General features: G+C 41.4%; 2 protein-coding genes across 2 annotated transcripts; one reads left to right on the plus strand and one right to left on the minus strand.

Annotated features, from left to right (window-relative positions):
• The first annotated feature begins 204 nt into the window (after window positions 1-204).
• LOC135469114 (uncharacterized) lies at window positions 205-6,306 on the plus strand. Its single transcript, XM_064747646.1, has 4 exons — window positions 205-231; window positions 603-659; window positions 2,174-2,336; window positions 5,528-6,306. Exons 3-4 carry the CDS (start codon window positions 2,190-2,192, stop codon window positions 5,675-5,677), a joined length of 297 nt encoding a protein of 98 aa, XP_064603716.1. The 5' UTR covers window positions 205-231; window positions 603-659; window positions 2,174-2,189; the 3' UTR covers window positions 5,678-6,306.
• A 2,593-nt stretch (window positions 6,307-8,899) lies between these two features.
• Window positions 8,900-12,323, minus strand: LOC135469068 (uncharacterized). Its single transcript, XM_064747593.1, has 2 exons — window positions 11,320-12,323; window positions 8,900-9,977 (listed from the first exon to the last, which is right to left on the minus strand). The coding sequence occupies exons 1-2, from the start codon at window positions 11,870-11,872 to the stop codon at window positions 8,917-8,919; spliced, it is 1,614 nt and encodes a 537-aa protein (XP_064603663.1). The 5' UTR covers window positions 11,873-12,323; the 3' UTR covers window positions 8,900-8,916.
• Window positions 12,324-13,092: the final 769 nt, after the last annotated feature.

Below are 13,092 nucleotides of genomic sequence, written 5' to 3' on the forward strand. Positions count from 1 at the left end.
TGCTAATTTAAAAATCGATTCCTACATCTCTCAAAAACGTCACTCACGGTTTAATTTCGGTAACCAGCTCTTGTGGCAATAGAGCGCACGCGCACCTGCATTTCTTATTAACGCTCTTTAACGCTCACAGGCACACCCTCTTCGCTGAGCTATTTAAGCCGCTGGCTGGGAACCTCGTGGTATTTCTGCTAGAGAACACCAACCGCAGCCAGCTTTTCCGGTCACAGCCAGGTAAGTCAGTCAGATTTCTAATCGCCTATTTGTTGGAACAGCGCCAGTTATCCCAATACACTAATTATGCACTGCTATGCTGGGTATAAGGTAACGAAGTACCTTATAAGGAAGTTTTAATTGCACTCTTTGGATTATGAACAATGGGAAACCTTACACGCCATCCTCAATTGTCAGATTTTTTTAAAACGAACAAAATCCTGACACCCAGGAATCAGAAAGGAAAGCTAATATGGTAAAACGAGATGCGCTGATGTTGCAATTACAATTCATTTTCGCAGGAATCTCGTTGTTGGAAAGTAGGGACAGTAGAGTACTAGATCATATACACCAACATTAAATTACTCACATACGCTATGTTTTTTCCACAGTCTTTCCCATTTTTGTACGTTCACCACACATCTTTCTCCCCTCGAGATAATCCACAAGTAAGCAGTGTTTTTTAGCTTCTCGGAACGAAATTCCGGTACAGTATTTACAATGATGTTTACTTGCCTAATCTTTCGGTATTTTATACGTTTATACATGCCGTGCTAATTATTGTCAGACTTATTTAGTTTACATCTACTCTTCAGTGTATAGCAATGAAAAAAATCACACTCCACTTGTTTAATACATGACTCTTTCCTGTTCATCATCGTTCATAATGTCTCTTGTATATGTTTTTGTTCTCTTAATACCACTTTACCATTAAGACACTCGATCTACCTGGTTCACATGCCACTTTTATTAAATGACATTGCCTACCATAAAATTCTGCTATCGTGATTATGACTCTTCAGTTTTCATTAAGGAAAAAAAACTTTCAATAAACTTGTGGGATTATTAATTCTGGGAAATAGAACACCTGGGTGGCTTCATCATCTCTGTCAGAACCGGTGACAGTTATACCCACAAATAACCTTCAACCCGAAATATAAAGTCCTCATGGCCTATAAAGGCAACCAGGACATCACCTAGGCCCCCAACGATAACCATTACTAATTTGTAATATTTCCGAATTCAGTCTCAGTACATATTTCGACAAATGTCATTTGTTTCATGTGACATTGTTATTCTAATGTATATTCTCAAAAATCCGTTACTTTTGTTATCTTAATATTAAAACAAAATTAACAAGGCTTAGCATTGCAATAACTGAAACCAATGTTCATGTAAGTGGGAGTACAGAGGGACACTGGCATTTTAAGTTATGAGATTCTATTTCCGGGAACACTTTGATCTGTAATACCCGAAAAAAATTTTTGACAACTGTCAGCCAAATTATAACTTATAAATGTTAAATTCAAAAACTGATACGACAGTTTCAATAAACTGTTTTAATTCATTCCTGTCACACAGGTGTAGAATCTGTATCTGTAAATATCGCTAACGTCCATTTCAATTTCAAATATGACGTTAAATGCCACAAAACTTGCAATTCAAGTCTTGATACCTGAACGAGTAATTTGCGTTCTCCTATTTAAAGTGTGCTATTGAATTGGTGGAAAAGATGAAGTTATATTCGTTTCCTAGTGGCCTAGGAGAAGCTAATCCATTTACGTCTTTTTCCATTGGTCACCAATGGCGATGGCCAGAGATGCCACAGCTACCTCAGATAAGGAAGTGCGTAGGTTGAGTTCCCTGTCTTACGCGATACGACGTCACTTCCTTAACATTGGGGCCGCGACACCATGGGTATGCCTTGTATTCTGATTGTTGAATGAAACATAACTGAGGACTCAAGTATCTCATAGTGAGATTTCTACATTGATCTGCTGATGAAAATTTGATCCTGTGATCTTGGGACCAAGTGTTTCTCAGCCTTTTTCTACAATGTGATTTCTTGTTATTTTGATTCTATGAAAATGACATGCGTTATTCCTTTTATAAAGAAAAAACACCGTGAAGGCGGACCGTGCGGGGATTTTCAACTGCAAGACATTTTCTTATTTTTTTCCAGCTTTTGTTTAATCACGATGGCTCGTCAACTAATCTCCTGCTTTTTGGTCGCCATGGTAATTGCGTTTGTGACGTCAGAGCCTATTTATCCAGCAGTGGCACTGGAAAATATGGACCACACTGATGCCTGTCTATTTGCATGCAACATATGTTTCGACTCTCAGGTAAGTTATGTAACGCTAAAGGATAACTCATACTTTATATTTATTTACTAATGCCATTGATATATCACGCCGTACTCAAAAATATTTCATTTATACCACGGCGGCCAGCATTGTGGTGGGTGGTAACTGGGCGGAGCACGGGGAAAACCCACGACCATCCGCTGGCAGACTTTTCCACGTACGTCCGGAGAAGGAGCCGGCATGAGTTGGACTTGAACTCACAGCGACCGCATTGTTGAGAGGCTCATGGGTCATTGCGCCACGCTGGCGTGCTAACCATCTCGGCCACGGAGGCCCTTCATACTTTTTAAACATTGAAATTTTTTTAACGAATTTTTATTATTCTAACGTTCACTTACCTACCAGGGCACCGTCTTACGAAACAATCGCACCATGAGCCTGGCCTAACGTCCATGGCAACATATATAGCGCAGAGATACGTCACCACAGTAAATGCGCTTGACGTTGCGGCAGCTTTGTAAAACTGGCCCGCAAATGTACCATTTTCTGCACCATGTCGACTCGGGTTGAAGCTATATTTGGCCATTCTTTTGTTGTTGGGTTTTAATAATTGGGTTTGCCCGTTGAACTGACACAGAGAAGTACGTGGCGCGTGTATAGGTTAAAACTGAAGCGTGGAGAAATGGAAAAGTTTCTGCACATTTAAGTTTCAAGAATCTCACTCATTTTATGAATTTCTCTAGAAATGAGCGAAGCTAACAATATGAGTGCATTTATGACGCATTTTTCAACTGGTCGAACAGAATTTCTTCTTTTTGTTGTATGCGATCTGAAGCAATTTAAACAAGTGTTCAGATACAAGTGTGATGGATGTATTCCTACAATTGTGCACGGAGAAAATGACTTCTATGCAACACAGAATCTCCACATGAACAAAATTTTATCTTGGTCCAACTTCCCCTGTAATGCCCATAATTTGTAAGCAAGAATCAGACGAAAAGAATAACGATTACGGAGGCTGTATGAATGCAAGGACGAAAGGAAAATGGCTACCTAATACAGTCAATGGCAACTTAAAGGTAGTTTCTTCTGTAAACTCCGATATTTTGCGATCTGTTACCGTATATTTATACAGAACGATTTCAGACAATAGAACTAATTTTGGTAGGGTCACATTGCCAGTTAAATCTTGTATCATGAGTGATTGCGGAATTCTCGTTACTTGCTACTCTCATTTACGCAGCACGACCACCCCCCTTCCCCCCCCCCCCCCAACCCCACCCCCGCACCACCACCCACCCACCCACCCTCCGCGCGCTCCTCCCTCTTCTGCACTGTAGGTCTTTACAACGGTCCCTTCGTTGACGTAACACCCAGCTTTCGTGCCAGTGGACGCAATTAAGAGACTGCTTCATAATTTATATCATTTGGCATAATTCCACCGCAGATTGGCACAATGATGTTAACTGTATCATCATGGAATAGGAATGGCTCTGATTATCTGTACTGAGAGGAAATTCCGATATTTGACAAATGACAGACCATCTGACTTCGGCGGCCTGGACTCAATGCCTAATGAGCTACCTCCACTGTACATAACTGAGTTAGAGCCCTGGTCGACAGATACCTGATTATCCAGATATTCTACTGCAGGATATTACACCGCAATAACAACTGTAATTTTTCCATAATTGGAACAATGCTCTCAATTTACCAAATGAATCCTATCTATAATTATTATCTTCCATGATGAATTCCTTTGCTGGTTTTTGTGATAAATATCAAAGCCATTTTGTAACATTACCATACATAAAAATTAAGGCATTAAGGATTGTACAGTCGCTGCATGCGTGTTTTATTATAATATTTGCCTGAAACCTTTGACATTTTTATTCCACAAATCATCAATTCGTAGTGAAATTGTTAAACGTTATCGAGTATATCGGCATCGAATAGGCTAACTTTTCCATATTTTACAAAAACAATGTTGAATATTAGAGCTGTAATTATGAGGCAGTGTATAATAACCAATATGTTATTTATATTGTCATTTTGTTTCTCAGTATCACATGACGTGATGTGTACACCGATTGTGAGTCAACCTAGCCAATTACTAACAAGAAAGTATATTTTCTTATATTTCTTTTGACTGGTGTTTTGCGACATATCAACGAATATTTCACTTATAGAATTGCGGCCATCATTGTGATGTGTGAAAAACTGGCAGAGCCCGGGGAAACCCACGACCATCCGCAGGTTGCTGGCAGACATTCCCACATAAGGCGGCAGCATGAACTGGATTTGAACTCTCAGCCACGGTATTGGTGAGAGGCCTCAGCGTCATGGCGTTGACCTGCCATACTAACCACCTCGGCCACTGGGGCCCCCTATAATGCATAAGAAGGCGTGTTCTTTATGTGTGCAGAATGACACCCTATTTGTACAGAATGAAAACCTGGTCATTCAAATCTTCCATCAACAACAAATAAGGTTTTACGTTTTTCTGTGCGATGATTGTACATTCGAAAGAGTCGAGCGGGACGAGGCAGCTTGTATAATCGCTTCAGATGGGATTATTTACAAGTGATAACTAATTCCCGTCACTAAACGAATGGGCTGAGTGGTACAATATGTGGTCGAGGAACAAAATTATCACTTAGGACTCATTTCTTAATTAAAAATGAAATGGGTTTGCAGAGTTAATGATCTCCTAGCAGCAAGTGCTAAATACCGGGATTGTCTTCGCAGATAGGCATACACGGAGAGATCTGTCATCGTATGACCAACACAGAACGATTTGCCTGTGTTTGCTATCGAATACTTGAATCATGCAGTGCCGATTATTCCGTCTTCATCATGTCCTCTTTCGTAAATCAACATCCACCGTAATTTGAAACCCCCTACCATTACACGTATTAATTACACTTATTTTAGAGTATAAATCCTGATATTTTGCAGCCATTAAAGAAAATAACCCCTCTTTCCACACCCACACCACCCCCGCACCGCCTCCTCTGTTTGTGTTGTGGAAGGGTTCTGTTCGCAAATATATGTGCTTTTCTGCTTGTGCCATTTAAGAGCACATGTATCTATGAAACCACCAGTCACCGACGCACCCTGTACTCAACGGCGAGTTGCAAAACTCTAGGTAAACCCGATTTTTCCAATGTATCATTAGCTTTACTGTTTATTTGAGCAAGTAATCTGATCTTCTCTTTGTTTATTTACAGCCCCCAAAAATGATGCAGTGTGTAGAGAAGGTGTGCTTGACCACAAAAGCCAACAGAGAAAAGGGTTACTTCTGGCTGGGAAAATCCTGCGTGAAACACCCAAAAGTCAGTGAATACGTGTTCAACACGCTCAATGACATATACGCATAAAGGCGTGTCATCAGCCTGAAGCCGTCCTCTCGGATCCTCCCTTTGCTACCCGATCACGTGATCATACAATCTGCACGTGTCTCCAAGGAGGGCAGCCAAAGATCGAGTTTACATGACAGTTTCTATATTATCCCATGTCTGAATGACGAGTGCCATTTTGCATCATGAATGTGTTGAATAAAAGGCCACCCCGCAACGCTCATTTCTGTATTGCTGTCATGCAGTATAAAGTGAATTTGTGTTCCAATTCATTGTTCTCAGAGATAAACCTATCTGAGACAACACTCTCAGATTTTTAAAGCCAATTCACTATTTGAAAAGTGTTATTTTTCAATATGAAATCCAAAGCATGACTATAGGCATATAGATCGATCAAGGTGATATTGTTCTGGTTATAGGCCTGCATGAGGCCGGAAATGGTAAATGTGAATGTAAGCAACCCACATCTGCGCATGCGAATCAGATGACATTAGAGAGCAATCTGATCCACAGTAACATAATTCTGTTACTAAATGGACATTTTTGTTCACACAAACACATTAATGAACTCGGTTAATTTATTTCAGACAAATTTTTAGTTTGTAACAATGTCGTGTTAAGATAAAAATATTTATAACAATAAATGTGTTTTCTGTGAAGTAAGCATGAATGTTCGCGTCTCTTTGAAGTGTTTATGTATACTAGTATTATCCGTGGATTACGTCCTCCTGTCATGCTCGTGGGACTCTGATCTGACATCAACAACAGGAAATCTCATTACAAAAACGAGGCAACACCACACAGTAACAATATACTACTCTAGGACATAAAACATTTCCCCTTTTGCTTAGCTCAGATGGCTGAAACGCTTGCTAACCATGACAGTCAAACCCTTGACATATGCGTTCGCGTGCTCGAATCCAGAACTAGTTGCTTCGCCTGCAGGATTAACCCAGGATGTTTGTCCGGTATCTGACCGCCGTCATACAGTGAAGAATTCTTTAGAAGGGCATTTAACACCAAATGAATAAATCACTGCTGCATCGGTTATCGATCTGGCAAATCAGTCTAAGGTAAGTAGATATGGCAATACAGGTATTGTCTGTGCGTTAAAATCTATGTGCTTTTTTGTATTTGGATAATTTTCCTCAGTTGGCAACACCATTGTTTCAGAACTAGAATCCCGCTTCTGTACATCAGTAGTCGATACGAAATGTTCCTCTCCCCGGTTGGCTTTACAGAATCACTTGACCATCTCTTTAACAAAGGTCACTGGACTAGGTTCGTGTAGTAATTATCCCAATAAGCCAGATCACAGTCTCTTTCGTCCTTGTAAAATATAGAATACCTGAATTTTCTACATTGGCAGTTTTCTTCCCCACAGAATTCAGTTAAGAGATCATGGTGTGTTTCTATTGTCACCTTCAGGGCTCACAAAAACACGACTCGAAGTAAAGCGTTATCATGTGTGAACAGAACTTGTGCCTTCCTACGTGCGCGCTTCACGTGTCTCCATCGCCCTGTTCTATTGTCTCTAGGGGCCGACTCCCCAAAGCCATTACTTCAACATTTCAAATAATATTTTGGAACTTGGTTTGGAAGTTTCATGAATTAATATTAGGTTTTAATTAGACAAGCAAAATTCCAACTTTTAGTACCTCTGCCAGGATTCCTCCCACCATAATGCTGACCGTCGTCGTATAAGTGAAATATTCCTGAGTACGGCGTAAAACACCAATCAAATAAATAAATACTTTTGTGACATCGGCTCGCTGGCTTAGATGAGTAGAGCATTGGCTCGATGCGAATGTCGGGCCGCACGTTCGAATCTAACTGTTGCTGTTTTGCTTGCGTCAAAAAGTCCAAAGGTACTCATAGAAGGGCTGTATTTTACTGGTTTCTTCTACACTTAAACTTGACCGTTATACAACATGTAAATGAAAACTACGTACAGATTTAATCCGCAATCAAAGACACAATCTTGTATATGAGCTCAAAGTCACAAACTATAAAGTGGTGGCTAGGCAAGGGTTTAGACCATTTCAGTTATGGTGTGCACTCAAATGTTTACTTTTTAGCAAATTCATTTTCCTATTGTCAGTAAATGAACATATCTTATTTAACACCGAATAAAAATGGCTCGGGGAGCAGTCATATGCGAGATTTGCAAAAACATTTGCAGTTTTGAACAAAAGTTCCCATGACTGTAAAGATATGCCTCCATCTTAATTGAGCCAAAATTATGTTATTATAATTATGGTTTCGGGTTCCATGCAAAACGCCTAGGCTATAAAGACACCAAAATTCAGCACAAAAGTCCTACTAAAGTAACACACATCAAAAGCATCCAAAACTCTCAATAACTCTCCTTTCTCCCCTTTGACCTGCTTTCATAGGTCTTATATAGACTGGTGGAATTTTCTAGAATAAGAAAATTCTTGAACACTTGTTGTAAACAAACAGGCCCCGAACTGAGCGTATTCTGGAACATTCTAAGGCAGAGACAGACAGCAGGCCCTGAACTCAGCATATGTCAACAGTGGCAAACTAAATTTAGAAGCTGACGGCAGCTGTGCACATAACACCTCATTGCGGATGGCCGTGGGTTTCCCGCGGGCTGTGCCCGGCTTCCTCCCACCTTAATACTAACCGCCGTCGTATAAGTGAAATATCCTTCGATACGGCGTAAACACCAATAAAATAAATGAATAAATAAATAGACATAAATAACTATGTAACTATGATAAATAAAGACTTATCAATAATTGATATAATTGATATCATTAATTCCGGACTGGTTGTTAATCGGTTCGGAACTACTGTGAACTACTATCCCTTACCATATAGTGTAGCTTTTCTTCTGTTTTCTTTTTGGACGTTTCGATGGTACTTTTTGTAGCGAAGTATGTGTGACAAATGACATGGCATGATTTGTAATGCAAACGCCCCTTTGTCATCGTTTTGTCAAGTAGATTATCATTCTCCGAACTCTCAGATTTAGACCCGGTTTAATAACTTTCAAGACAGCCGTTGTGAAACTGAATGATTCCTCCAAACATTTCTTGGCGAAGATGGAACAAAAGTTATCGATGTGATGATTTGGCAGGCCACTTTGTCATCGTTTCGCAGCGAGTCAAGTATAACAATGACTAGATTATCATTCTACGTGCTCTCAAGATTTTAATCGGTTTTGTGTAACCAGCAACTTTTCTTGTACCGATAACTTCCTCAAAGAATCCCTTGGCATATATGGAGCAAGGCTATCGTATGTCCGCATGAACCGTGCCGCCATCTTTAAGCTGAAGACCCTCGTCACTGACAAACGAAGAACTTTCTGTTAGGTAATTTTCGCCCGCAGACGAAGGTTTCGGTTCGTCTCGCCTTGACTTTTCTTCTTCTATTTCTTCATTGAGGATTGAAGGATTTTCCTTCATCAACTCTTCGTAAACCTCCGCTTCAGTTTCTGCATTTTTGTCTCCTTTTTTATCTTGGTACAAACAGCACACGGCAATGCCAATGACAGCCGATACAATTACTGCTCCACATCCGATGAGGTAAATTTGATTAGACATCAGCCTTTCAATAAAGTATACACCTCCTCCGACCGTGACGTTGACCCTATTTGTGACCCACAGCCGCATACTGCTGGGGTCGTTTATGGTGCACTCCCACAGTCCGGCGAAATCAGGACCGATGTCTTCGAAATATTCCACGTTTATTGTCTGTGGGGGAGTAGTTCCGTAATCTTTGTAAATCTCCCCGTTATGAAACCAAATCTGCTGAAGTCCTGCGTAGAGAAGCCCTAGAGAAGCACCGTTGCAGTAGAGTTGGAGGTTTCTGTGTTGCCGTGTATGGAGTTTAAAACTGGACTTGACAACCAGCACGTACACAGCTACCGTCTGTCGTAGTTTGGGTTGCCATTCCAACTGACACAGGTACACACCAATATCAGCAGCTACTACAGATTGGATAAGAAGATCCCCATTGTCGTATGACATCCGGGACGGATCCAGTTTGAACGGCTGACCATTTTTCACCCAGAATGTAGACGTTCGGGGATAAGATTCTTTAATCTTGTCTGCCACGGGTGTCCCACACACAAATGCTACGCTTTGATGTTCAACTTTGTCGTAGTTATTGTACATTTTCTTTAAATCTTCTTTCAACTCGTTCGTTAACTCTTCTGGTAACGTTGGTGCAGTACCGTTTTGTGGACAGGTGAAATAGTTGCAAACGTCTGCCTTTGTTTCCTGATTTTTGCCGGCACATTCATTTCCAGTCGAACTAGGTGAAGGATTATTGCATTCGCGATATCTTGTCCCTACAAAACAAACAAATGTTAAAAAAGACCACTCAGTGCTAAAGTCGTGTGCATTGAATAATTAACCTTTCCCAACACCCGAAAAATTAAGATTTTTTAGAATTCGACTTAAATGTATAGTATCTTGCTTTATTTTGTTGTCATGTTTGGTTTTCGAATCATCAATGGTATTTATTCAAAGTAACTGGTGATTATGTGCGACATACTGCTCCAATACACCAAACTTTCACGATATTTCATTCATTCTTTATTTCACTCCTGCCACCCAAGATGGCACCAGAGGTAAACACGTATATTTAGGCCTACATTTTACAGGTTACGAGTGACCATTTGTCAAATATCACACTGTCGCTGTTGCTCTGGTTTTAATCTCTATACTATACATGTTTAATTATATTGTATTCCTGCATAGGCAGGATTCTGCTGGTGGACTAAGCATCCCCGAGACCTGGTCCCTTTGCATTGTTTTAACGTTATTGTATGTTGAATATGATGACAACTTAGCATTTTGAGTAATTCTAGACCAGTGACGTCTAATAAATTGCAATTAACTTCACTGGAAGTTTTTTTTTACCTAATTCTGCTTAAACCATGGAGCTAGGAGGCGTGTAATTTCCTACTATTTATGCATTTACATGAACAATTACAATAACACCCTGACTGAGGTAAAGAGATGGTAAGATGTACACATCTAAAGAGCAACTGACAAATTGTTTGAGACTCTTAACTTTAAATTATGTTTCAAAGATAAACACAAGGGAAGTTTAATCAGCTATTGTGAAAAGAGGTGATCTTGATTTTGCAAAGAGTAGCCAGTCCACCATAATGGCGATTAGCAAAGTTCTGATGCTGTCCGAGTGGGTGCGTCGGTTACATGTATGTTATTTCTATATTATTGTCTTTATTATAAAGCATAATGGGGTGATGTAAATACAGAATTACTCTAAGATCACGGGACCCATTTTTCGACGTGCAACGTTGGGACTTTAAGGGCAGAGCCGACGACAGGACCGAGTTCAAGGTTTGTGAATGTAACGATTTAAAGCGGTTAACGTGGAAGCTAAGTTGGGAACATGGCCAACCGATCCCAGAGGCAAATAATGGTACACATTTCTATATGATATGCCAAATGTTAGGTTTTCGGGTATTCGACAGTATTCGTCAAAAGTAAATTATGTTTGTATATGGCATGGTTGTCTTATGATTAAGAGTTTCCTTAAGACCATTACAAAATTGCATAAACTGCTGGACTCATTTCGTTAACAATGCAAATTGCCTGTTTGCAGAAGAAAGGCTATTTTGTCGAGGCCTAGAACTGGCGTTTTGTTTTTGTTTTAGATACCTGGGCTGGTTCCACATGTGGCAGTACAGCTCCACGCCGACCATTTTCCCCAAGATCCATCCACAGGGCAGACGCTTGTCTTCTCACAGGGCTTGGTTTCCATTGCCTTTCCTACACATGGCTTTCCAGCACCCAGCGGGGACGGGTTATTGCACTCACGGTACCGTGTATGCACACCGCCGCCGCACGACGTGCTGCACACCTGTGACCACATACTCCACTTGCCCCATTGACCGTCAATTTTGCTACACGGTGGACCGGAGGAACAGAGTATGCTTTGCTCGGGTGACCCCTCACATGGACCACCGTGGCCCATACAGGACCGCGTTCGAGTCTTCTTCCTCTGTCCACAGTCAGGTTCACATTCCGACCAAGGCGACCATTCCGACCACGACTTTCGGCACAGGTAGCCGTCCGTAGTTTCGCAGGGAAGGACGTCGTACTCGCCTAATCCATGAGAGCTCTTCACGCACGTATACCCAAGAGATTGCCCCGAACATTGCCTGGATCGGTAGGCTAGTACTCCAGGTTTATGGCAGTCTTCATTACACATCCAAGCGGACCACGTCGTCCATTCACCGTATGCAACAACAACGGCCCTTTTTTCTCGATTCAGATCATCTGGACATTCTAAAACGCAAGCTTTTTGCTTGAAACTGCGTAACCTGTCGTTGGCAGGACATTGAAATGTGGTAGTTTTGTCTGTTTTTACAGTTGGTTGGCATTGTCGAGTTTGACGCTGAATGCCGACTTCTCCGCAACGCCTCTCCGGATTGGTTCTGCAGCCGCCTAGATTCAACCAGCCCGTCCATGCACCGGTGAAAGGTCCCGATCCTTGACACTGAGAGCCGATATAACATGTCCTGTGTTCTCTCGGCTGCCCTTCACAGAAGCTCGTCACAGACGGACGTTCGGACGGGAAACAACCGCTGTCGTCATGACACACCAAACACAACCTGCGTTTGTGTTGGAATCCGTGGCTATCACTACACAACCTTGGACAACCTGTACTCCAGCTTGACCAGGGACTCCAAGTGACCTTGCCAAACGCTGCAGATGTGACGATCAAGATTATCAGCAACAACATTACAGCCTATTATGATAGTCGCATTCTGCCTTTTGTGTACGTCCATTGTCCTGCAACCATTTTCTAACGATCCCCATATCGACGTCATAATACAAACGCCACTCTACGTCACTTCCCGGCATGACTGTCGTCATCAAGTATGAAGTCATAGTAAATATGAGCACATTTTGGTTTTGTCGTTTTGTAGGTCTACATAATGGGGAACTGGAGGACTAGCCTAGTTCCCTGACGTATTCAGTGCACCTTGAATGTGAAGCGATTACCTCCATCTGTCGTCAGGGGCAGGAAGCCATCCAAACTTGAGGACGAGCTACACAGAGGTCCCAAGTGACAGTAGAACGTATCGTATTCTTCTGTGACATTGCAGTACGTGTGTACTTCACAGATATTTTATGAGCACACATACACTGGTAATGGTGACGTAATAAAGGAAACAACAAATGAGTTCACAGCTTTGGACCGTCTTCATAGAGGCTGGAAGGAGTTTTACGAGTTCCCCATTGAAAACATTTTTATACCGATGCTGTCCCACTGTATACGAAAACAGGACCAATCATCGACTGCTCTATCTGTTATGTCGAGCACGAAAACGAGGATGTACCGATATCTCATCGCTAATAATTCACACTGGGAATGGACATAAGCTAGAGGGTCGCAGATATAAAGCTATTTTGTGTCGTGGTGTC

This window comes from Liolophura sinensis, chromosome 6, assembly GCF_032854445.1.
Source record: "Liolophura sinensis isolate JHLJ2023 chromosome 6, CUHK_Ljap_v2, whole genome shotgun sequence".
NCBI classification, from domain to species: domain Eukaryota; kingdom Metazoa; phylum Mollusca; class Polyplacophora; order Chitonida; family Chitonidae; genus Liolophura; species Liolophura sinensis.

Coding starts and splice junctions, on each gene's coding strand:
- LOC135469114 (XM_064747646.1), top strand. CDS start 2,190: ATGGCTCGTCAACTAATCTCCTGCTTTTTGGTCGCCATGGTAATTGCG. Junction 2,337..5,527: donor ACATATGTTTCGACTCTCAG/GTAAGTTATGTA, acceptor GTTTATTTACAG/CCCCCAAAAATGATGCAGTG.
- LOC135469068 (XM_064747593.1), bottom strand. CDS start 11,872: ATGTGTAATGAAGACTGCCATAAACCTGGAGTACTAGCCTACCGATCC. Junction 9,978..11,319: donor CACATGTGGAACCAGCCCAG/GTATCTAAAACA, acceptor TTTGTTTTGTAG/GGACAAGATATCGCGAATGC.